Here is a 27,268-nt window from a genome sequence, read left to right as displayed (position 1 = left end):
TGCTTGTAGGATAGTCAGTGAATGGGTTTTAGCAGAGGAAGAGAAAGAGGATATTGGGGGAGAGTGTCCTGAAGATAATTGGCTGTTCACCAAGTCATCTTGGGAAAAAGAGACTCAATTCAAATTCATCCATAGTGGCAGGGTGAATCAACAGCCTGGCTGTATCAGAAAATGGGCATCCTCAACATTGTATATAGTTAAACTGGAGTATCCCACTATTTCCTTCTCCTATCCCCATTTTACAATAAACCACAAAGCAACCAAATACCCCTGGACTGATTATTGGAGTGAGCTGAAGAGAAGAAATTAAGAACTTGTATCTGTCATGACCATGGCCAGGGAATCCAGGTTATGTAAGACAGTGTGCCATGCAAGCACCCGCTGCCCCCTTGGAAACCAGTGGTCGTGGAAATCTGCCAAATCAAAAAGTTGGTAGAAGTGGTAGAAATACTACTTCTAGCTATAATGCTATTCTGTTGGCACAAGTGGATTGGTCGGTGTATTGGTGTCTTTTTTTTTTTGCTATGCATGTTCAGCATAATTGATGCTGGATTTACAACTCTGGGTTTTTTTAACAAGCACTGAACAAGTTTTTTATTAAAGTCCTTTTTAAAAAAGTAAAAATTCCAAAAACGTTCCATATTGCAAATCCATTATCAGTCATGATGCCTGCTGTCTGACCAACTGCCCCCCAAAAAATGACCAATCCCCATGGTACCACTATCCAAAGTATAGGTCACTGAGCTGTTATCAGGTTTTTAAGGGAAGGGGCAGAGATAGTGGTGACATCATTGCTCAAATAGACAGTCAGCGTAGTGATATCTATTTTTCTTTTAAAGATTGTCTGGCTATGTTCTTTGGGAATGACATTGGATTTAAAACTTTTGATTTTTTTTTTTTTTTATTCTTTTAGTAAACTTGTTTGTGTCTATTTACAACTGACTTTTTTTATGAATGAATATAGGTACAATGTTACCCTTACTCATTCATGTAGAGGGGTCAAATAACTAGGGGCCCCTCATCTTAAAGTGGGCTTCTAGGTTTCCAGATTCTGATAAGTCCTGCACCACCACATACATGCCTGGTTGTGGAGTAGAGACCCTTGTCCTCATCAACATGCGTCACCCCATGTTCGGGCATGTGGGCTGGTATGGTTTATAGGTTGCATGCTCAGCTCCTCTTTTCCTAGTCTGCCAGGCAGAATGCTCAGATAAAGTACAGGTATAGAATTTGGGGGATCCCAAACTTTTTTGTGGGCTCCCCCTTTAAAATTTCTTCCAGACCCAAAGGGCCTGATATGAATTAAGGATGAACCCCCATGCCCATTTTCTTTTCTGTGGGGGTAATTTAGGGTAAGGGTCTTATATACATGGCCATAGATGGCAATGTAAACAAAGGCGCCAAGGGATAGTTTATTGGGGGTTCCCCCATAATTTATGACAGGCCCATCAGGTCTGGGTGAATAGAAATGGGGGCCCCACCAAAAACACATGAAAAATAGCTTCCCCCAAATTCCCCCACAATTTTATACCAGACCCTTCCTTTTCTGTTATGGACATAAGTGGGGAGCCCCATGCAAAAATAACAAAAATGTGAGGTAAAAACCAGACTGTTATCCAAACATGGGAGGCCACAAAAAGGGAGGTTGAGCATGCACCCTCCTCGACCCAAACTAGGACTCATGCGCTCAGTCTGGCAAAGCACCATGTTTCCAATGAAGTCAAGAGCCTCTTTTTACCTGCAGCATAGCAGTTAGAAAAACAGCAAGGAAATGGATTTTGCTGGGAATTTAAAACACCTTTTTCCTTTTTAATGTCACTGCCTCTTTAAAAAGTCACTGCTTCTGGCTGAGTGTGTTTTTTGTTTTGTTTTTATTTTGAATTGGTAAATGTTCTCCATGGCAGAGCCTATTTCTCTCCCCATTTTTTAACAACCCATTTTTAATTTGACAGTTTCAGCTCTTATTGATTTCAATGGGGTTCAGGTTCAGGGCAGTTTGGCTCATCCTTTAATATTAACAATCAGGAAATGTTTTTTTTAAAGGCCCTTCTAACCTCTTCAGCTGTTTATACTTTAAAATAATTCTCAAAGCGCACAACAGAGATTTTGAATTCTATTCTGGTTTCTGCAACTTATTACATCATCTGCTTGTTTTAGAAGACTGACGGGTTGCCAATATCTTACTGCCATAGAAATTAAAAAAAGAGGATCTGTGATTTCAGTGTCTGTTGTAAAATGTAGGGCTGGATCAAACTAGTTATGGACCGATTATTGGCAAGGCCGATATATCGGGGGATGATATGCACTTTCCCCGATATATCGGTATTGGCCCCAAAACTGGCCGATATTGCCAATATTTTTGTGACATCATTCTGCCTTCTTAGGCCACCTCCCTCGCCTTGGACAGCCTTGTCTGGAGTCAGTACTAGTCTCATGGGAGTGTATCACAGCCATACACCCACCCACAGCAGCCCAGTGACAGCCACCCACATCCACAGGCCCTGTACCAGCCAGCCAGCCAGTCACAGGCACTGTACCAGCGAGCCAGCCACCCACAGGCCCTTTACCAGCCAGCCACCCACAGGCCCTGTACCTGCCAGCCACAGGCACTGTACCAGCCAGCCACCCACGGGCCCTGTACCTGCCAGCCACAGGCACTGTACCAGCCAGCCACGCACAGGCCCTTTACCAGCCAGCCACCCATAGCCCCTGTGCCAGACACCCACCCACCCACCCACCCAACACAGGGTGCCAGACAGCCAGCCACCCACCACAGGGTGCCAGACAGCCAGCCACCCACCACAGGGTGCCAGCCAGCCAGCCACAGTCAAGCCCTGAAAAAAAATCATATTGGTCTATCCCTAGTTCACACCACATGTGACCAGCGTTTTTTATCCATCCAAAATGCATAGAAAGTAGGTTACACGGTTTTCAGTGGTATAGTTCACACCAGTGCTTGCAGTTCCAGTGTGTTCTGGTTCCAGAAAAAAAATAGAACATGATGCATTTTTCCTGCACAGAACTGTACTGGAACGTAGTAAAAAGCAAAAAAAAATGTGACGGAACACAACTGCATGCTTTAAAAATGCACCAGACCCCAGTACAGTGGAGAAAAAAAAAGCAGAAAAAAGAAAAGAAAAAAAAAAAGCATCCAAAATGCATCAAAAATGCAAACAAGTTAACGTTTTTTCATTGCTGAGCTGGAGTATGTAATTACTTTACTTTTGGTTTAGTCTGGGCACAGTTTAGTTAAAAAATTCACATTCATTGGGTAAGGGAACATTCACATGGTCATGCAAGCCTGCAACACAGACATAACTATAGCCTTCATAGAGATTTCTTCTCGCTCTTGTATGCTTTATTTAAGTCAGGCCTGATGTGTATACCACAGACATTGCTTACTAAACTTTTGATAGTTATTAAATACCAGACATTTCCATTTTGGGATTCTATTCCAAAAATGACAAAATGTAACTGCTATACTTATGACATCGTCTTGCTAAAACATTTTGCTGTCACAAATTTGTCCCAAAACAAACAGGTGTATTGAAAAATGCACATACACTTCAGTGAAACAGTTTAAATGTAGCAATACAGCCTGTGAGGTGTGTGCAAAATGTTTCACTCAAATTGTATTATGTCTATTAAAGAAAAGCATAATAAGTTGTCAGAAAGGTCAGACACTTAAATGAGAACACATACATACCTTGCCTTGGAAATTCATCAGCCTCTCTGTGAACTAGGTCAGAAACACGATTCCCATAATGCATTCTGTTTTCATGATCATAGGCTTTTAAGGTTTCACTGGAACTGTATGACTTCTGAGTAGGTACTCTACAGTTTTCACTATCCAGTGAAGAGCTGGTATATCGAAATTCTTTTCCACTCCGGACTCTCGTTAAAGATCTGTGTCTTCGATCTTTTATATCCATTTTGCCCTTAGCAAAGGCTTTTGTGGAATGTGTTTTTTGATATTTCTTTAAACAAACTCTACAGCCTAGAAAAAAAACATATATAAAATATATTATATATAAATTTAGAGGTTTTTCGAGTACTGTATATATATATATATATATATATATATATATATATATACAGTATGTATATATATATATATATATATACTGTATATATTGTGAATTGAATCATGCACAACACACTGTTTATATTTTGTTTTTAACATTTTTTTTTTAGATGATTTTCTTAAGTTCTGTCAAAAACCCATAATTCATTAGATTTTACACTATATATATCACACATTGTAAGTTTTCTGTGCTGTTACATTTTGAATGACAATTACTCAGGCATGCAACACTTTATCTAAATAAATTTTCAATCATTATTTTTAGTCAGATAGAGCTTTCTTTTGGTGGTATTTAATCACTACTGAGCTTTTACGTTTTTACGATATAAGGGGAAAAAAAACTAAACATTTAGAAAAAAAGGTTTTTCTAAGTTTCTAATAAAAAAAAACTGTAAATAAATGATGTTTCTTAATAAATGTAGGCCAAAATGTATTCTGCTACATTTGTTAAAAAAATAACCCAGGGGCGTGGTTTCCGCATGAAGCTGTTAAGACGTTTTCTCGGTGAGCTCCTCCAGAGGCATCCTTTTTATTCCATATCAGCGCACTATTTAGCACTGTACCACTCTCTATTGACATGGGGAAATGTACTGGAAAGTCTCTACCAGCTATAGAACTCATCCTCAGGGTCCATAAAACGTTTCCTGGCAGCAGAACCAGAGGATTCTCTAGATGCGGGAGACCTGGGCCGTTATCCACATAGTGCTGACTCTGCCTCTCACCACAGACCTCCCTCTCGGCGTAGCTCCCCGACCTCCTCATATTGCTCGGACAGAGATCACTGCTCCCCACAGAGTTTAGAAGTGGCAGCTCTGGTGAGTGGTTTCCCCACCCAATCAGAACTGGCCTCTATGCTCCATAGTCTGGAAAAGGCAATTAAAAAAGAAGTGTCGCCGTCCGCTCTGATCTATTTCAAGTTTTAATACAGGTGGAGGAATCTGAACAATGACTGGACCACCATGCGGCTGCCATCCAAGAGCTTCAACATCAGTCCAGATGCCTGGCTATCACCCATAGGATGGCCCTCTACAAGATAGAGGATCAAGAAAACAGAAATCAGAGAAACAATATCCGAATCCACGGTCTCCCTGAAGCAACAAGGGATGAAAACCTGCCAGCTACGGATCTTCAACAAGCTATTGGGCAACCCTGCTGACCGTCCCTTAAAACTCAACAGGGTTTGTCGTGCCCTCCAATCACGCATCATGATCTGTCATGTACACTTTTATGAGGAGAAGGCGCTGATCATGACTAAAGCCAAAGAAGCCTCCTCCTTGGAGTTCGGCAGAGCTATACTCTCCTTCTTCCCCAAGCTAGCCAGGGAGATGTTGGATTGTCGCCGTTCCATAAAGCCTCTTACATAGAAGCTTTGCAACAATGATACAGCCTATCGCTGGGGCTTTCTGGCATGTCTTATTGCCACCAGGGATGGCCATTCCACCACTCTCAGCTTCCCAAAAAATCTAGAAAAATTCTGCATTAATCTCAAACCTCTCCACCAGAACTACGAGGCTGTCAAGATGATCTCCCTATCCTGCAGCCTCCTCCTGAACCACAGTGGCAAGTGGGTGAGCTACTGTACACAGCCATGCTAGGAACATAGTCTTTACCTAGACTACTTATCTCCTTATTGAAACATGGATAACTTTTAACACAAGTTTATCTTCATGGAGCTTCTTACTCTAGTTTGTTTTGCCCATTTAATGGACTTCACACCTTTTCTATGTTCATTGTCTCTCCTCTGCATTACTGCCTTTGTGAAGAAATGGTTTTACGTAGTTTTAAGTTTGGCTATTCTGTGTCTGGTTCATATAACATATGAATGCCCTCCGGAGGGCGACCTTTCATGTTCCCCTCTTCCGTTGGGCACGACTTTCACTCTAGCGGCCCCCCCCCCCCTCCAGCAGGGCTCACTTTATCTCTGGCTCCACAAAAACTCTCCCTGAAAGTTTACCTGGTGTTGGATACTCAAGACATAGTGATCCCCTGCCCATACACTGCAGTTCTATGAGTGCCTTATACAGATGTTTCAGTTTTATTTTTTTTACCTTTATCTTTTTCTCTTTTCTTTTCCATTCGGGAATTTCCTGCCCTCTTCATTTCCTCCTCCTCTACTCCTCTCCTCTCCTCATACACTTACCCTGCTCCTCTTCATTGTGCACAAGCTGTATGCTGTAAGGACTCCCCTCTGTGACCCCATGGCATCCATTAATCTAATCTTGATTAACTTAGGGGGGCTACACGGTTAGGTAAGATACAAAATTTGTTTAGGGAACTCAAAGGGCTCCGTTGTGATGTTCTTTTTCTTCAGGAAACACACCTTACACATTCTACCGCCACTAAATTGTTCTCCCCAAATGACCTGATTGGTACTATAGCCTATATGACGTACATAAAGCATAGGGAGTCACCATTGATTTCCACAGAGGGATGTCCTTCCAATGTGATTCTACTCTGACGGATATTTATGGGAGATATTTTTCGTAAAAGGCACTCTGAGTAACTTGCCATGTTCATTGGCGAACATATACACCCCCAACCAGGGCCAAGTTGTATTCATGTCTAGAACTTTAAATAAACTAAAAGAATTTGCAAAGGGTTGTATTATTTTAGCAGAAGATCTCAATGTTCCCCTAGAACCTAAATTAGGCACCTCACAGGGTAAATCCTCCATTTCTCAATAACGCCTCTCTTTCCTTCGCAAGTGTCTTCATGACATTTAGCTCATAGATACCTGGCGTATCTTACATCCAACGGAAAGAGATTTCTCATTTTTCTCACAATCACAACAATCTTACTCTAGGATTGACTATGTTTTCATAGATCATTACCAACTAGAACTTCTATCTCAGGCCGAAAAAGATTCTTCGATGATGCCCCTATATGTGTAACCTTGAAAACTCCCTCTCTTCCCTGCAAAACCACCAATTGGAAGCTAAATGATTCACTACTAAATGACATCATAGATAAGACTCAGATCGGTGCTGATATCTCTTATTAATTTAATGAGAATTAATCCATGGATACGGCTCCCGCTGTACTATGGGAAGCACAAAATGCTTACACATGGGGCAAATTCATAGAACTTGGTTCATGTAAAAAGAGAGAGAGAACACACTGTCAATCTGAGCTTCTCCAGATAAAGGTCCTTAAACGTAATCATAAGGCCTCTCTCTCATCTACCCTCCTCCACTCCCCAACACAAAAAAGAGAAGAACTGAAGGCCCTTTATCACCTAGAGCAAAAGCATTCTTTTCCAAGAATAGCTCAAAAGATCTATGAATGGGAGGATAAACTGAGCAGATATCTAGCTAGTTTATTCCAACCAGTGGCGTAGCGTGGGGGGTGCAGGGGGGGCGGGCCGCACCGGGCGCAACATCTGGGGGGGCGCATCCGCAGTGTCACTCTGTCTGTCTGACTATGACATACACAGTTTACACACTGTCTGTGGCTGCCTCCATCTTAAGGCTGGGAGATGTCCAGCGCGGCCGCCCTATGGCTGAAAATGGCGGGTCAGGGCGGGGAGGGGCTGGACTGTGCCTCACCTGTCCATTGGTGTAGGGTGGGGTGGCGTTGAAAACCAAGCCCTGCCTATGCCAGCTCTCCTCACTGCTCAGTCAGTTTAGCAGTGAGTGAGTCAGCAGCCTGGCGCTGTCACAGAGTGGGTTTTTTTTAATCACCTGATTAGAGCCAGAGGCTCTAATAGGCTTCAAAAAAGGGTGGACCCGGGGCGCAGAGCAGTGCACCCCGAGCCCACCCATTGTGTGACAATAGCGAATGAAAATTCGCTAATGTCACATGGATTCTCCTCCTGGCCAATCAGGAAGTGGGTCCGAGATCCGTTCCTGATTGGCCGAAAGGAGGAGGCGGGAGGACTCGAGGAATGCGGGGAACTGAGGAGAAGCCGCCGCTGCAGGTAAGTCTCTTTGCATTGAAGGGGGCACGCTGGTCTGTCTGCATTGAAAGGGGGCACGCTGGTCACTCTGCATTGAAAGGGGGCACGCTGGTCTCTCTGCATTGAAAGGGGGCACGCTGGTCTCTCTGCATTGAATGGGGGCACGCTGGTCTCTCTGCATTGAATGGGGGCACACTGGTCATTCTGCATTGAAAGGGGGGACGCTGGTCTCTATGCATTGAAAGGGGGCACGCTGGTCTCTCTGCATTGAAAGGGGGCACGCTGGTCACTCTGCATTGAAAGGGGGCATGCTGGTCACTCTGCATTGAAAGGAGGCACGCTGGTCACTCTGCATTGAAAGGGGGCACGCTGGTCATTCTGAATTGAAAGGGGGCACGCTGGTCTCTCTGCAATGAATGGGGGCACGCTGGTCTCTCTGCATTGAAAGGGGGCACGCTGTTCTCTCTGCATTGAATGGGGGCACGCTGGTCATTCTGCATTGAATGGGGGCACGCTGGTCTCTCTGCATTGAATGGGGGCACGCTGGTCATTCTGCATTGAAAGGGGGCACGCTGGTCTCTCTGCATTGAAAGGGGACACGTGGTCATTCTGCATTGAAAGGGGGCACCCTGGTCATTCTGCATTGAAAGGGGGCACGCTGGTCATTCTGCATTGAAAGGGGGCCCACTGGTCTCTCTGCATTGAATGGGGGCAAGCTGGTCTCTCTGCATTGAAAGGGGGCACGTTGGTCATTCTGCATCGAAAGGGGGCATGCTGGTCTCTCTGCATTGAAAGGGGGCACTCTGGTCTCTCTGCATTGAAAGGGGGCACGCTGGTCATTCTGCATTGAAAGGGGGCACGCTGGTCATTCTGCATTGAAAGGGGACACACTGGTCTCTCTGCATTGAAAGGGGGCGTGCTGGTCTCTCTGCATTGAATGGGGGCAAGCTGGTCTCTCTGCATTGAAAGGGGGCACGTTGGTCATTCTGCATTGAAAGGGGGCATGCTGGTCTCTCTGCATTGAAAGGGGGCACTCTTGTCTCTCTGCATTGAAAGGGGGCACGCTGGTCATTCTGCATTGAAAGGGGGCACGCTGGTCATTCTGCATTGAAAGGGGACACACTGGTCTCTCTGCATTGAAAGGGGGCGTGCTGGTCTCTCTGCATTGAAAGGGGGCACGCTGGTCATTCTGCATTGAAAGGGGGCACGCTGGTCATTCTGCATTGAAAGGGGACATGCTGGTCATTCAAACTTGTATTTAGATGCATTTTACTTTAATTACATCAGTATTTTCATAACAAACAATACATGTGCTTAGGGGGTAAGGGTTCTTTAACTAATCTAGTGCAAGAGACTCGAGTGCTAAAATCCCACGGGTTAGGGGGCGCAAATTACTTGCCTTGCCCCGGGTGCTGACAACCCACGCTACGCCACTGATTCCAACATAAAAAAACAGCTTCTTTCATCTCTAAAATTAAAACTCCATCTGACATGTTAGCTTGTGAAACTAAAGCTAATTAATTCAAATCATTTTAACCAACACTTACTGTATACCAGGCTCATAAATCCATTGGGGACGCGGAATCGCGACGCTCTATTATCGTAGATTATCTGTCTCAAGCTAATCTCCCTAAACTTCCTCCCTCTTCCCTCAAAATTTTAAAAGACAAGATTTCCCTATCAGAATTGTGGGCCACCCTAAAATCCATGGCCTCGGGTAAGGCGCCTGGACCCGATGGCCTTGCTATAGCTTACTACCGCACCTTTCAAGATATGTTAATTCCTTTTTTAGCATCTTACATTAACATACTTTCATCTGGTGGCACACTGAGACTAGAAACACTGTACACACATATCACTTCCCAAACACATATCCTTCCCAAACCAGGGAAAGACCCTAGAATATGTTAAAGCTACAGACCAATCTCACTCCTAAATTTTGATGTGAAACTATATGCGAAAGTGTTATCAACAAGACTCTCACAATTAATCCCCCACTGGATCTCCAATGACCTAACAGTATTCACCCCAGACAGGGAGGCTAGGGACAATGCTGCTTGCACAATTTCACTTATCTCATATGTTCGTGGATCTTCCCAGCTCACCCTTCTCCTGTCCACCGATGCTGGAAAAGCATTTGACAGGATGGACTGGGAATACTTGATGGCTTCTCTTTCCCACTTAGGCATTGGTCCCAATATGCTGAATATGAATGCTGCATTATATAAAATTCAATGGCACTAGACAGGGCTGTCCCCTTTCCCCTCTTCTTTTTGCCCTTTCCCTAGAACCCTTTCTCGCCACTATTCGTCATAATCCTAACATCCATGGTATACAGGTGGGTGACCGTGAACATAAATATGATGCCTATGCAGATGACATATATTCTATGTACAACACCCCAATGTCACCCTGCCCAATCTTATGGCAGCATTTGACCTTTTTGGAAAATCTAGTTAGAAATTTCTAAATTAACTTATCCAAATAAAAAAACACCTAACATCTCACTGTCTTGATCTGAAACCAAGCGTCTACAACCCCTTTTTCTTGGCAACTCCTCCCCCTTTTAAATTCTATCAGACAAGATCTCCATAAATGGAATAATTTAGCTACTTTCTGGTTGGGAAGGATAAACTTAATTAACATGAACATTTTACCCAGAGTGCTCTTCCTTTTCTAAATGATTCCTTACAAAATACCTCCCGGATTTTTTAAGATCCTGACATCCTCAGTTGTTAAATATGTTTGACATTGTACACATCCTCGTATCTCTCTTTCCATACTTACCAGACTAAAATCAGACGGAGGTCTAGCCCTTCCCCATTTCAAAAAAATATTTTCATGCAATTGTATTGAATAGAATCTCTGATTGGAAACATAATGCCATACCATGCATAAAATGTATGGCTGGTCTTACAACTCACCCCTTATGTCACTGTTGGGACACTTCTTCTTCCCTCCTGGAAAGCTGGACCCCAAGTTTTGCAGCTGGCTTCCACATTCACCTACTCTTCTTCATCACGTGATGAAGGAACATAGACTGGCATCCCTTAGCGCAATTGTTCAAACCTTCTGCTTTTCCTTTATGAACTATTGGAGGTATGCCCATCTGAAACTATTTTTTAAAACTATACCTCAACCTTTACGATCACTGACTGATCTCATTCCAGTGGATAACATACTAAATGCCTCTCAACCTCCACAGAAAATCATATCTCAATTCTCACAAAAGGCCGACAGGCGTCTGATGCGACGAGAAGAGTCATTGATGCCATACATTGCGCCCGCACTACTGGAACGCCTTCTCTGCTCCTATCGTTGGATGCAGAGAAGGCGTTCAATAGAGTTCACTGGGGGTTTCTCTCAGCGGTACTGCACAAATTTGGTATCCGCGGCTTCCTCTACTAAGCCATTATGGCTTTGTACTCGAATCCATCGGCGAGAGTGCGTACCCCTGATGCTATTTCCTCATCCTTTGAGATATCGAAAGGCACTCGCCAAGGGTGCCCTCTTTCCCCCCTCATATTCAACATGGTTATGGAGCCCCTTGCAGAACATATTAGATCGAACCCTAGAATATCAGGTATAGAAGTAGCGGGCAAGTCACATAAAATAAGTCTTTTCGCGGACGACGTCATCCTGATGGTAACTAACCCTACCGGGTCCCTTCCCGAAATTCAAAAAATATTAAATTGGTTTGGAGCAGTATCCCTATATAAGGTTAACGAAACTAATTCCCAAATTCTAAATGTTGGTCTTGATGCCACAACATGCGCCGTATTACAAACCCAGTTTCCCTACTCATGGACGGACACACATCTTTCGTACCTAGGTATTAGGCTTACGGCGAATACGAAAACGCTTTTTTTACACAATTATGTTCCGGCCCGAACTAAGCTCCAAAATGACCTCAAACGCCCCCAACTCTCGGGTTTTTCGTGGCTGGGGAGACTGGCAGCGTTCAAGATGATGCACCTTCCTCAGCTCCTGTATATTTTTCGCACTGTTGCAATTCCGGTCCCTAAAAAGTTTTTCCGCTCTCTACAATCTATCATATCGCAATATATATGGCAAGGTAAGAAACCTAGATGCGCCCATGTGAAACTCATCAAATCACGCACCCAAGGGGGGGCAGGCTATGTGGACATATATGACTACTACCTAGCATCTATCCTCACACAATTACGCGCATGGTTTACCCCCGACTGTCCCCATATATGGAGGGAACTAGAGGCGTCCTTTTGTACACTGTCGGATCTTCCATCATGGTTGATGGCGATGTCCCTAGGGGCGAAAATTCCATCTCACTTTCCCCCGGCCATGGTAGCTTCGGTCAACGCTTGGAAAGTACTGCTGACACAAACACACGATGGCCCCATGACACAGGAACTTCAGATACCCCTGTCCGCCCTGCATTACATCATGCCCGATACCAATTTCCACTCCTGGACCAAAAGAGACATTACCACTTTGAATGCCTTGTATCACAATTCTAAATTGACCCCATTCCCAACATTACAACTTAAGTTCCAACTACCGGCGACCGACTTTTTCCTACACTTTAGATGTCGCCATTTCCTGACCTCTGTACCCACCTGGCCACTGACTGTCCCTACTACGGCGTGGAATTACCTTATCTCAAAGTTACCTTCCAAGACCAAAGGCATTACTACGTTCTACAATCTAATCCAACAGAAAGAAGTCTTCTCCAAGTCGCTTCCCCATATACAATGGGAGAGAGACTTGGGTGTAGAATACTCAGTAACACAGTGGACGCGTGCGATTCGCTCTGTCTACTCAACGACGTGCAATTCCAACCTATGGGAATTGCACTTGAAACTATCATTACGCTGGTACCTTACTCCTGAAAGACTTAGCAAATTTGACAAGCAAAATGACGGTGGGTGCTGGAGAGGATGTGGCAGAGTGGGTTCTCTCTTCCACGTCTTCTGGCAGTGCCCAAAACTCCAGAACTTCTGGCAGGAGGTGTTCTCTCTCCTGTCTGACTTGACTAACTCATCAATAGCACTCGACCCTGGACTTGCACTATTATCACTTGGCCTAGATCGGATTCCCCATCCTATGAGACACTCAGTTAACCATGGTCTACTAGCAGCTAGGCTGCTTATAGCCAGAGCCTGGAGACAGGAATCTCCCCCTACAACCCAAGAGGTGATTGAACTAGTGGCTACGCATCATTCCTATGAACGAGCCTTGTCTCTGAAACACCGATCCACCACCCGTATGTCTAAGCTTTGGCTACCTTGGACTACATGGATTAATCAGAGGTGATGTGTGATTTCATCCCCTAGAGCGGACGGGGGGGTGCCTCGCTGAGGCCTGGCGCGCTGGAGATGGCCACAGTGTGGTTCCCATTTGGGGTGGCTGTCTCTGGGGTGCCGGGCGTTAGGTGGGGTGCACCTCATTTGCACGTGACCTCTACCTTGACCACACCTTGTTATATTACAGTCACTTAGCGGTGGAACAGAATTATTCCCCAACCGACAAGGCCCTTACGATAAGAATGTAACTAGGATTTACTGCAATTCACCTGATAGGAATGAACGGCTTGCCTGCTGAAAATATCTTGATGACAGTACTTATGTGTATTATTCAATGTTATACTGAGAATGTTATGACGGCACATGTATATGGCCATGAAAGTTATTGGGAATTGTACTTCCCAAATGTTTGTACCTTTGTTTGTTTTTCTTTTGTTTGATGAAAACTCAATAAAAAGATTGATTAAAAAAAAAAAGAAAATCATATCTCAATTCTATAAAACACTGAAAGCATTAGACTTTATCAATACCCCTGCCTTTTTAAAAGTCTGGAAAAAGGACTTTCAACGTCCATTATTGAATGCTCAGAATTCCAAAATACTTAACTCTCTCACACTTTTTCTATCTCCTCAAAAATCGCAGGGACCAACAATAAGCTGTTAACACGATGGCAACACACACCTGCAAAATTACACAGGATGTTTCCGGAAACATCCAGCCTATACTGGAGAGGCTGTGGAGAAGTGGCCACCCATCCTCATATCTGGTCGCTCTGTCCACTCATTCGCCCTTTTTGGGCTTCAATCTTAAAATTGATTAAAACTACTCAGGGTTCTCCCTTCAATAATTATTCCTGGGCGAAAGGGGCGGGACCGGAAGCCGCGGAAGACGGACGCTTTGGAAAAGAGCTCCGCCGAAGTCAATTATAATCGGTGTCCATCCACCTCTAAAAATCCACCAATTGCCCCCAAAATCGGTGGAGGCACCCTTCGGGACCCACTTCACAACCCTGGAAAGTTTGGGGAAAAACGGACCAAGATTTCCGCGATCCGGATTTGAGGCCTACATTACAGCCGAAGCCGCGGACTTTCCTGCGGGATCCCGCGATCGGGCGGCCAGCACTCCGGTAAGCGGCGGTGTTCTGCCTTAGAGGAGAAGTGCACATTACCCCCTGCAACCAGGCCACAACACCCTCCGACCTCCCCCATCACATAAACTAGTATTACATCCTCAGGCAACTGGGCAATAACCGCCATATTGCCCCCATGTGCGGTGGGCACCCTCAACCAATACATACAGCTCCAGTCAGGAAGGTGGTGACTCGGAAATGACCACTTAACACTGTAACTCCTTACCGCCTGAGGGGACCGTGACATCTGCCGCACAAATCAACCGCAGCTTCACATCACTGACAGGATCACAAAGACACTGGGCCATAAACAAACATGGGCAGAAGAAGGAGAGATCCTCCAGAGCTCAGCAAAATGAGCAAAACTGGGCTTCATCTCAGCCCCGGATCTTTCCAAAATAGCAGCTCTACACAGCAGATCAGAGGCAGCTCTTCTCAACACTGTAATCCGGCTCAATCCATCCATCCAATCTACCAGATAGGCAATCCAGATAGTGAGGGATCCTCTGGCTCAGCCTCTCCTATCTCCCCATCCTCCAAGAGTCCTGCCAAAGCTAAACAGAGAATCAACTCTCCAGCTAAACAGTGGCATGGCATGGACAGTAACCCCTTGCAACAGACAGGCCTCAATACTAACCAAATACCTCATACTCAGGATCCCTTTGAATCCTTCCCCACTGGTGGTCAACCTGCTTCAGAGACTACTTTGAAGAATATGTTATATACACTCAAAGCCTCGATGCATGCGGATATGATGTCTTGTATGCACCAGATTAGACAGGAAATGTCCAGTATGGGGAACAGAATCCATATAGTCGAAGAATCTTTGGGGAATCATGCTCTATCCTTCAATACTATGGTGGACGCTCACAACCACCACTCTGATGATATTGCCTGGCTGAAGGATAAAGTGGCTGACTTGGAGGATAGGTCGAGACGCAACAACGTCAAGCTGCGGGGTATACCAGAAACAATACAAGCCCCTGACCTAATGCAGTATGCGACTCGTCTATTTACCACCCTAGTCCCCTCACTGTCTGCTGCAGATCTGGCCATTGACAGAATTCACCGTCTACCAAAACCTGCATTCCTAGCAGCAGAAATCCCCAGAGACGTCCTGCTGCGAATACACTTTTTTCAAACTAAAGAAAAAGTCATGTCAGCTTCCCGCCAAATCAATGACCTGTCAGGAGAGTTTGCAGGCCTGCAAATCTTGCCGGACTTATCACGGCACACTCTACAGAAACGACGCAACCTGTCGACCATTACTAAAGCGCTTAGAAACCACAAGATTCCACACAAGTGGAAGTACTCCGCTTCCCTGGTCATCACCTATAATGGGAACTCTACCACAGTCACAGCGCTTGAAGAAGGGATTGCCCTGCTTCAAAAATGGGGGATACTATTACCAGCGGAGATAACCAACCCCCACAGGGGGCCTGGCCCTTCTCATTTACCCGAGGAATGGAATGTTGTGTCCAAAAAGAAATCGGGAAAACAAAACAACAAATCCCACGCGGATGGTTTTCCCACTACTCATCCTCAAAATCACGGTCCCCAGGCCCATGGATCTTCCTAAATCCATATGGCCCCTCACCCAGAACTGTTATTAACTGTTTCGGTTAATCACGGACCTATACTACGGTCCCTTTTTTTACTAGTTCATACCCTTCTTCCTTGTTCGTTTTTGTTTTGTTCTTCCAATGCACATCTTGTACACACTGGTTATACCTTCATTCCTCTCTCTCATGAAGTCCACCAAGCCATTAACCGGGCTATCAATTATACTAGCGCCACATCGCCAATAAATGAATCAAAATACCCACCGTAATGCCTTTCAAGTGTCTCTCAATCAATGCTAACGGTCTAAACCACCCGGTTAAGAGATTCGCAATGTGGAAAGAAGTGAAATCCTCAAACGCCGACATCCTTTCAGTCCAGGAGACACACTTCCAAACCGCAAACCATCCCAAGTGTTCACACAGAGACTTTCCCAACATTTTCCTAGCAACATCCCCAGCTAAGAAGAAAGGAATCCTTTTTGCCATAAAAAACACTATCACCTTTCAATTGAAGGAAGAGATTGCTGACCCAGAAGGCCGCTACCTGATCATTACAGGAGACTTTAATAATCTACAAATGACCTTTGTCACAATCTATGCGCCAAATACACATCAGCTCAGATTCCTGCGTAAACTTTTTAAGCTCATTGCCAAGAAGAAATATGGAAACCTGGTCATCTGTGGAGACTTCAACCTCACAGTAGATCCGGACATAGACACCTCTGCCTCCCCAAAAGGTCGTAGGATTTCTCTGCTCCACTTACTCAATAGTGAACATCTCTACGACGCATGGAGGTGCCTTCATGCATCAGAAAGAGATTTCACCTTCTATTCAGCACGACATAAATCGTATTCTAGGATTGACCTCTTTCTGGTGGACTGGCACCTCCTGGGAAGAACTACCTCTGCAGAGATTAAAAACATTACATGGTCCGACCATGCAGCAATAGAAATGACTGTGAATGAAGGAATCCCGAGATCTGCAGGGCAAGTATGGAGATGTAACATCAGAAACCTTCAGAATGAACAGGTTGGTAAGTGTGTATCCCAGCACCTGCAGGAATTCTTTAGTTTAAACGAAAACTCGGTCTCTAATCCATGGTCCTTATGGGGTGCCCATAAGGCATTCATAAGAGGCATATGCATCCAACAAAATTCTATAATGAAAAAATTATACAACCAAAAACTCTCTAACCTTCTGTCCCAAATCAACACCCTAGAACAAAAACACAAAGCTGTACCTGACTCATCCTTAGGCAATACCCTTCATGACCTGAGACATGACCTACGTCAACTTTTGCTTACACAACATGACAAAATATTCCGTAAACTCAAAACGACATACTATGCTCACGCTAACAAACCTGGAAAAACACTGGCTAATAGAATCAAAGCCAAACAGACTAAATCCAAGATCTCCCACATGACTAACACTCAGACGAATACCAAATATACCCATCCTAAAGACATAGCAAATGAATTTGCAACCTATTATCAATCACTATACAATCTTGACCAGGACAATACCATCCACACCCCGACTACAGCTGAAATATCTGCCTTTTTGGACAAATTAGACCTACCGACCCTTACCGAACAACAATTGTCTATACTCAATGCGCCATTTACGCATGACGAAATTAGGAAAACTATAAACTCACTTCCCAACGGTAAATCCCCGGGACCCGACGGGTTCCCAAGTGAATATTATAAATTATACAGCGATACTCTAATACCACATCTATTGAATGTTTATACTAAAGCTGCAACCGAGACGAGTTTTCCTGCAGATATGCTCGGAGCATACATTGTTACCATACCAAAAGCAGGGAAGGACCCATCTCTCCCGGGCAACTACCGCCCTATATCTCTGTTGAATACAGACATTAAAATGTATGCCAAAATGCTTGCAGGGCGCCTACAGGAGATGATTCCCTCCCTCATAGGTAAAGATCAAATGGGATTCATACCAGGTCGCCAAACTTCGGACGCTACTAGACGTATAGTAAATGTGCTACACATGGCTGAAAAAGGTCAAACGCCTTCTCTCCTCCTTTCCCTGGATGCGGAGAAGGCGTTTGACAGAGTCAACTGGAGCTACATGACGGCCGCCCTACACAAATTCGGCCTTCGAGGCAATATATTTTCTGCCATTATGGCACTTTATTCACAACCTTCTGCCAGAGTCTTCGCCTCAGGGGCACTGTCCAAATCGATCACCATATCCAATGGTACCAGACAGGGATGCCCCTTATCCCCTACGGTCTTTAATTTAATTATAGAACCACTTGCTGCAGCCCTACGCTCTAACGGACATGTTCATGGCTTTAAAATTCATGGTTATGACCATAAAATAAATTTATTTGCAGATGACATTATATTAATGATGACGAAACCCGAAATCTCTCTACCCGCTGCATACCAAACCTTGACTAAATTTAGTGAAATTTCATTTTACAAAATTAACACCACGAAATCGATAATCCTTGACCTAGGAGTATCTCCTGAAACTAAACAAACCTTAATCAACACCTGTCCCTTTCCCTGGACTACAGACAAGATTTCGTACCTGGGGATTTATATTACCTCCAAAACCACAGATCTTGTTAAAAATAGTTTAGGCCCCCTTAGACAAAAGCTAACATCTGAATTAGAAAGGATAGCTTCCCTAAACTTATCCTGGGGGGCTAGAATCTCTGCTATTAAGATGAATATCTTACCACAAATCCTCTACCTATTCCGAGCCCTCCCTGTCCCTTTCACCAAAACACAATTACACACTCTTGTAGCCACACTGAGGAAATTCCTATGGCTGGGTAAAAAAGCAAGAGTTGCATATGATATACTCACAAATCATAAACACCGAGGAGGAGCGGGACTACCCGATATTTCCGCTTATTACTGGGCCACTAGACTTGACCAGCTTAAACACTGGACCCCCCGTGACGATACCCCCCTTTGGTCAGATATCGAAAAATACCTAGTACCTACCTCTAACCTTAATCTAATGCTGCTAAGAGACCTTTGGATCCCATGGAACTTAGCCAAACTGCCACCTACGGTTAAGGCTTCTCTCCAAGCCTGGAGAACAGTAAACAAAATAGAACCAAGAGCCATACCTACTGACATTCACAACCTACCACTTTCTATCCTCACGACTATGTACAGTAATCTGAATGTCTCCAAATTAAAAACCCTAGGACTAACGCAAATCTCACAACTCTGGTCACCCCTAGGTCTCAAAAACAGAGAAGACATAATGTCAGAATTTAAGTTACCGCCCGACACATCCTTGACCCTATCAAGGATACTTTTTCTACTAGGGAAACACTCCCTTACCTCCACCCATGTTAATCTAACCACATGGAAATTCCTGGTATCAAACCCCCCAGCCAATAAAGGTATAACTACCTTCTATAATATCCTAACAAGCGATACAACCTCCGAGAAAACGGTAAATATGCTTAAATGGGAGAAAGATCTGAAGCTAAATCTTACCTTCAAACAGTGGCATACAGCACTGTGCTCTATATATAAATTTTCTAAATGCACTAATCACTGGGAAACTACAATTAAAATTATCAACAGATGGTATTACACACCATACAGGCTGGCCAAGATGGCCCCGTCAATACCCTCACTCTGCTGGAGGGAATGTGGCAAAACAGGTACCCTGCATCACATCCTGTGGGGCTGCACATCCCTCACGAGTTTTTGGCATAAAATATTCCAGTGTATTTCCTCATGCACAGGAGTATTTTCCCCCCCAAATCCAGAACTGGCAATATTAAATATTAACATTGACATATACCCTCACAGCCATAGACAAATGGTAACTCACATACTGTTAGCAGCCAGGACCCTTATTCTCCGCAATTGGAGATCTACTACCACTCCCAATCTACCTGAAGTAATATCTCTGGTTAATGACAATTATCTCCTAGAGAAATCTCTAGCAATCAATTCCCTGTCATATAAAAAATTCCAAAAGTCCTGGGAAAGCTGGCCCTATCTAAATCAGGCATTAAGACTCTCTTGAAATAATAATACCTGCCTAATAGCCATAAGGATAGTGGTGGTGCTCCCCCCGACCGGACCTAGTGACAATGCTCCTTAGGGTTCTGGGCCCGGAACGGTGGAGATTCTCACTCCTATTCTACTCCCTTTTTTTTTCTTTTTTACTACTACCTTTCCACTTGCCATACCTCTTTATAACCTGTAATGCTTTGGTTATACCTGATTCCTCTATGTTATAGTTCATTTATCTGTGTACATGCATTGGAACCTGTTGAAAAACTGTAATTCCTGTTATATTTGTTCTAATATTTGCTTATGTAAAAACTCAATAAAAATGTATTGAATGAAAAAAAAAAGTAATTATTCCTGGGCCATACTGTTTCACTGCTCAGGGGAACCAGCGGGCTGATATCGGCGATGCATTACTCCCCATCTCCTAAATGCAGCAAAATTTTATTCCTTGATCCTACCAGAATAAAGGGGGGGGGGGTGAGCTGCATGCATAGAATGCATGAAGGTAAAAACCTTCTGCCTTACAACCACTTTCAGTGGGGTTTGGATTCAACCCTTGAACTTCAATAATGTTTCAGGAAACCATCCTAAACTGATCCCAGGTATTTTGAAGTTATTGCTAATCAGCACTTGTGATGGGCTGAACACCCCTCGGTTTGGTTTACACCAGAACTCCCGAACATGTAAAAAGTTTGGACCCAAGCTGCAAACTCTATTAAAGTCTATGGGACTCGAACATGAAAATATCTAAAGTACGCATTTTGAAGGCTTACATGAAAGGTATTGGTCATAAAAAGGGTATGGGGGACATGTATCAATGCAAAAAATGTTTAAGGAATATATTCTTTTTTAAAGGAGCACTGATTTAAATGCTTAAAATGAAACAAGAAAAATGAAAAATTCCTTTAAATATGGTGCCTGGGAGGTCCACTTATTTCCCCTGTAAAATGGTGCATCTGCAACATGTATAGTGGTGGTGGTGCATCTGCAAAATGCTGCAGCAAAGCTGACATACTGTATATAAAGAAAAAAATATATATTTAAATTGATTTTCCCAAGCCATTGCCAGCAATAAAAATGTTTTTTTTTTTTTAATGGCGTGGGGTCCCCCCCCCATGCATACCAGGCCCTTTGAGCACCGCCCCCTCCCTCTCGTCCTGAACCATACAGATCCACATGCCCTCAACATGGGTGGTGCTTTGCCCCCCTGCCCCAAAGAATCTTGTTCCAATGTTGATGGGGACAAGGACCTCTTCCCCACAACCCTGGATGATGGTTGTGGTGGTCTGTGGGCAGGGGGTTTATCATCATCTGGAAGCCCTCTTTACAAGAGGGTTATCAGATCCTGCCCCCCTCCCCCCCTTGTGAATGAGTATGGGGTACATTGTACCCATACCCATCCACCCAAAAAACAGTGTAGTATAAAAAAAAAAAAAAAAAGCTGGCAGTTTTTGAAATATAAAAAAAAATCATGTCCCCTGATGTAGATCCATCATAAATCACTATGCTGGACCTGAAAAAAACCAAAACAAAAATGTTCAGCCTGCGACAAAGGCTAACTGCTGACTGCCTGATCCTCTGTCACGCAGTTATTAAATAGGAAAGAGGTGGGGCCACCTGGTGATGTCACCTGATGACACCGCCCCCTTGTGACATCACCGACCGATGCGGCCTAAAACTAGCTCTTGGGGAAGAATGTTTCACATACTTAAAATTAATTATTATAATAATAATAATAAAGATGAATGTTCAAGTTTGTGAGAATACTGTTTAACAAGTGTTTTATAGCATTCTCTTATTTTCTGACCATCTTCAGTTAGACTTTACTACTTGGTTTGTAATAATGTATTATGTGATAAAGTAGTCTTTGTACAGCTGCATAGTTTGGAGATGGTAACATTTAAACCTACATTTTCACTGAAGTTTTAATCATAAAATAAAAAAAAAAACAACAGACAGGCATTGGGCTTGTGTAAAAACAGTGTACACAGTATGCTTTTACAAAGTATTTGACCTGTTTTCAACATGCTAGGAGCATCTTTTTTAAGCATTTAATTCTGGATCTTTTTTCTGTTTTTCTGGTAGCATACTAGTGGACCCATGTCGAAAAACAAACCGCACTGGGTTTTACTGCTTTCTCTGGAAATCAACTTTTCATAATACATTTTTCTCCAATCCACCAAAGACATATGGCAGGTTTTATATATAACAACAGAAATACTATTTTTGGTGAGGATTACCAATCTGTTTCTATTCTGTACATTCAGAGAGTATGCTATAAACTAAAGTAATGCCATCAATTGTGTATGGTCTTGCTGTTCAAACTTGCAGATAAAAAATATCAATGTTTGTTGACACACTGTCACTAGGGTTGAGCTGAACCTGGCTTTGATTCTGGTCATGTTTAGTAAACGTTACCAAAATGCTGATCCTGAATCCAAATCCTGTAAATTGGAGCTGAATCTTAAAAATTAGTAATTGTAGTTTTCTGGGCTAATAGGCAAGGGATTGTCAAAGGGTACAGGGAGCTGTGCAGTGGGCAATGAAAAATAAACGTTATGGTTATGGTATGGGATGAGATGGTCTTTTCAGAATAAAAATCAGCATTGACAAGGTTTCCTTCAAAGCCTATGTTAAGGGATTCTTTAAAGCTCTATCTGGTTTCACAGACCATTATGATTCTCAGGGACAAGATCAGTAACAACATATTGTGGTATCACATAAATTGCATGTGTAATATTTTAGTTTTCTCTTACATTATTTATTGGCATACTGTACATACAGCAGGAGCAACTCAATGGGTAATTTCTGAAAAATGTTTTCAAAGACAACGATTTTTGGTGTAGCAGTATTAGACCATAATTGACCACTGTTAGCAGTAATAATATAGCTAAAATTTAATGGAAACTATACACTGCAAAAAATAAAAGTAATGCTATCAACTTCATATGAATTGCCTAACAGTGGCAAAAAAAAGTTACTAAGTAGCTTGAAATATTATGTTTTAACTTTTTGTATTGTGTACAAAGTTTAACAAAATATTTCAGCCCAGAGTGCACCAAAATACCTTGAAATCACAAACCCACATTTTAAACAGTTTTTGTCAAATAAAAAAATAGTTTGAAGTGTTTTACAGACAACAGGGAAACACATGGCAAAGTGGCCTGGAGAGTATAGAAGCAGATTGGTTTGGGCATGGGGCAGCAATCCAAAAATACAATTTTTGTTACTGAAACAACAACTAGAGTGTTATTTAAAATACAACAGCCATAAATATTGTAAAGACTCACTGCACATATTGCAAGCATTGGTATTTAGCAACTATGTTAGAGGAAGAGATAAGGCATGTGTTATTCTAATAAGTAAATAAATAAGCTTTAAGTCACTGTAAAGAGCCAAAATATATCATGAACATCCTGCATACTATGTATGTGTTTTACAAAGCCATAATGGAAGACTTAGCATGTGTTATATGTAACCACGGTAGAGTGAAATTTTTCTGAGCCACAAGCAGGAAAAACAGAACTGATTTTTTGGGTAGTATGTACTTCCTTCTAGCTAAGATGCTATGTCAGAATGAGAGGGCATGCAGATTTAATCTTGATTAAACAAATAGTGGTGTATTTTTCTTAAACTGAAGAACAAAAAAATAGTGCATATTTTGCAGTAGATTTTAAAGCATTTTTGATAATCTATTATTTCAAAAGTAGAGAGCAGTCAAAAAAATAGGCAATAAAATCTCTGGGAAATAGAAAATAAAACATGTGGCAATTGTGGCTGGATGCACTTATGTGGGAGAGACTGAAGATGGGAAAAGATTAGAGATTTGCACCAAAGACATTAAGCCTATATGGGAAGGCTGCAATTTCTGATTGACTGAACTACCATATTCTATATGGAAAAAAAATGCATGGTATTTTTTTGTGCAATTCAAACAAACACAAATGCACCAGCCTTCAAGTTTTCTTTGGAATAGGCTACAAGAGAGAGAACAAGCAGATTACATTTAAAAGAAAGTAATTAGATTCCTTTTTCATAGACCGTATAAATCAAAGTTGACAGAATTGCTGACAAGCTTGTTATCCTTTTCAACCAGAGTGCAAGTAGATTGCAGCTAGGAATAAGAACGTGTGCAAATTGAAAAAAGGGTACGTGCTAGCCTTAAAACAATTAAGAAGTGAATCAAAATAAAAATGAATTCACACAAAAAAACATTTACCTAAAATAAGCTTAACATGTGCACATAAACAATAAAGTACAAAGATCAATATATGCTGCCAATCAGTGTGTCCATAAAAAGAATATTTGAGTAACCACCTCTCCTTTAGATTCAATGTGCTCCACCACATTCAAATACATTCTGCACTCACCAGACCAATGTGACTAACAAATCAGCCTATAAATTGTTCAAAATAAATGTTCAAAATTCTCAGGGACCTTCAGCCAATTTTCTCCTGGAGTTCACTGGTAGCTCCCATTCATCGGAAATAGACAATCACAAAGCCCAGAAGATAGAAGGTATATAGTGTAGTATGTCTTTTTAACACGGATATATAAAATTTGTATTGTATGCACTCACATAACAAAAATGCCCAGAAAGGCACCAACATAAACAGCTCACTCATCCAAGGATAGATCCCGCAGAGCAGCCCGAAAACCACAGAGCTAGCATGCGTTCCACAGAGCTGGAAGTGACATGGGGGAAGTGACATCAACAGTAGCTTCATGAGGACACACGGTTGCACAAAATGCACTGGGGCAGAGCTGTATTTATACCTTATATCTTTGGGGCTTTGTGATTGTGTATTTTTCCAGGAACACTCTAAAAAAAAACACTGTACACATTTAAGGCACATCATCATTTTTATTAGGAGGATTTTGGGAAGCAGGTAGTAGGCATTTATCAGGCAGAGATTAAAAGTAATAAATAATTGAATTTAGTTAATCAAATATTATAAAGAAATTAAACAGTCTTTTTTTTAATACAAGGAAATGTCCAAAGCAGGGAAATAAATAATCAGACTGTTCGAAGATACTATATTATAATGGTACTGATGTGCTGCACCAAGTCTCTTCCCTTTAATAGAAGGGAATATTCCTAATGTAGTCATAACAATAAAATTACACATGTTAAAACATGTAAAGATTTTGTTCAAAAAATAGGGGTGTGTGTACGTAGTTTGTTTCTGGAGAATCACTACAGCCTGATTAAAAAACAACCCAAAAAAACAAAAAAAAAAAACAAATAAACCCCAAAAAACAAAGCCACGGAATGTTCTCTGTCTCTGGACTGCCTGTGAAGATCCAGTGTGCCTGGCTGTGCAGTGTGGGGGGATCCCAGTTCATCTGCGGGGGTCGCGTTACATTGTTTTGAGGACAACAGGGCTTTGAGCCTTCTGTTATTGAAAGAAGGAGATAGCTTTAGAGGGGATTGCTGCCTAAATGAGGTATTCCAAACATTTTTCTCTACCCAGATATGTGTTGCCACCAGCTATTGGTAGTGGTTGCATCATATGGATGGGGGAGTATAAGGGGTCAAGCATAGATGTTGACACTCTTCCAATGGACAAACTCCTTGATTATTAGGTAATGAGGATTGATATGTGGCCATTCCTTTCTGATTGTAGATTTTAGTGCTGGGGGGGGGGGGGAGCTTGCTGGCAAAATACAACAGATACAGTCTGTCTATGGAGTATATAGAGAATTGGTTTTGGCGCTGCTCCACATAGAGTTGGTGCTAATGCTGCTCAAAAGTGCCTCTCAAATTAATGAATTGATACAATTATTAAATAAACCACATACAATACTGTGCAAAAAACATCAGATACTGTGCAAAAAGCATTAGTGCAATCACCACAAAAAAAGTGCAAGTGCTGATTGTATACAGATGTGCTTAGTAGTGAGTACCTCACGCTATAAATATAATAACAGTAAAACTAAAAATACAAATACTGTCCTTCAAAACCACATGCGCTGTCATTTTAAGTAATCTTCATGTGAGATTGCTGATCCTTGTGGTGCCTTCAATAAATCCGTGAATTGGTGCTACCCCAGTACAATAAAATCCAATCATGCAGTGAACCCATGGTCTCCTTGTGTCCCCTGCCAGGTGTACATTCACTAAATGACTACCCCCTTGCAACAGGGGCGTCTCGCCTTTAATTGGAGTAACTGCCTTTATCTTTCCTCCAAAGTGCTCCCTGCTGTTCCCCCTCGTATCCTCTGTATGACCGTGTCCTCTTTTACAGCTCAATGGAACACAAAATAATAGCTCCCATAGTGTAAAACCGTAATATAAATTTATTTAGACAGAAAAGTTCCACTTTACATATACATAAGGAATAACACTCATTTGATCCAAAGACATGAAGGAAGTCCGGAATGCTGTGTGCTCCACGGACCCAAACCAGAAGTGTCACAATGTTGCTAAGTCCATCCCTATGCGCTTCGTCTCTCTGATGTCCTCTCCAGATGTGGTGATTGCACTTATGCTTTTTGCTCAGTTTTGGATGTTGTTTGCACAGTATTGTATGTGCTTTACTAATTAATTTTATCAATTCATGAATTTGAGAGGCATTTTTGAGCAGCATTTGCACATATAGCACTAACTCTATGTGGAGCAGCGCCATACCCAATTCCCTATTTACTCCATAGCAGACACTACTTGTGTAGTGCCTTTTTTGGGGGGCTGCAGCTCAATTTCAGTTCATCTATAGAGCATCACGTTTGGTATTTATATTATTTCAATTGTCACTTTAAAACACCATATCCTTTTTAGATTCACACACTATTGGGTCCATAGCGCGGAATATTCTTTTTCCCTATAAACAGAGTTTGTCTGTCCTTGGACATAGTTGACCAGCTAAAATGAACCAGTCCAGGATAAGCAGCAAATCCCCTGCTTCAGATGCTGTGACTAGATTCTGTACAAGTCTCTCCTTTCATTGCAGCAAGTGTAAAATAAAGTAACACCTCCATCTACTACTTCTGGCCTTGTACTGATTTTTTTTTTTTTAAATATCTTTATTTTTACAAAACAATTGTAAAAAAAAAAGTTACAATTTATAAAAAATTGCCATGCCTCTTACTAAATACCTTTGACCTACTACTTACAAAAAGGGGTCATTTGGGGGGGTATTTGTACTGTCCTGGCATTTTCATGCCTCAAGAAATTAACTAGGCCATCAGTACATTGTTTGTACAGTTTCATGCATACTGTATATACCATACTTTGTGAACTCTATAACACTATAACTTTCCTACAGACTAAAAAGTATAAACTGATTT

The 27,268-nt window shown here is 42.4% G+C and overlaps 1 protein-coding gene across 1 annotated transcript in view; it reads right to left on the bottom strand.

The window, feature by feature from the left end:
• The window catches only part of LOC309552665 (teneurin-2-like), a gene marked incomplete at its 3' end in the record, with an annotated part of 2,116,672 nt that overhangs the window by 1,037,882 nt on the left and 1,051,522 nt on the right, over nucleotides 1-27,268 (bottom strand). Inside the window, exon 3 of the mRNA XM_082253595.1 lies at nucleotides 3,707-3,997. Within this exon, the coding sequence (XP_082109721.1) occupies nucleotides 3,707-3,932 (226 nt within the window). The 5' untranslated portion in view covers nucleotides 3,933-3,997. The remainder of the gene's footprint in view (nucleotides 1-3,706; nucleotides 3,998-27,268) is intronic.

Source organism: Pelophylax lessonae (assembly GCF_965119305.1).
Source record: "Pelophylax lessonae genome assembly, chromosome: 4".
In the NCBI taxonomy this organism is placed as follows: domain Eukaryota; kingdom Metazoa; phylum Chordata; class Amphibia; order Anura; family Ranidae; genus Pelophylax; species Pelophylax lessonae.
Note: the sequence above shows the minus strand (reverse complement) of the source record. Positions and strands in the feature narration are given on the sequence as shown.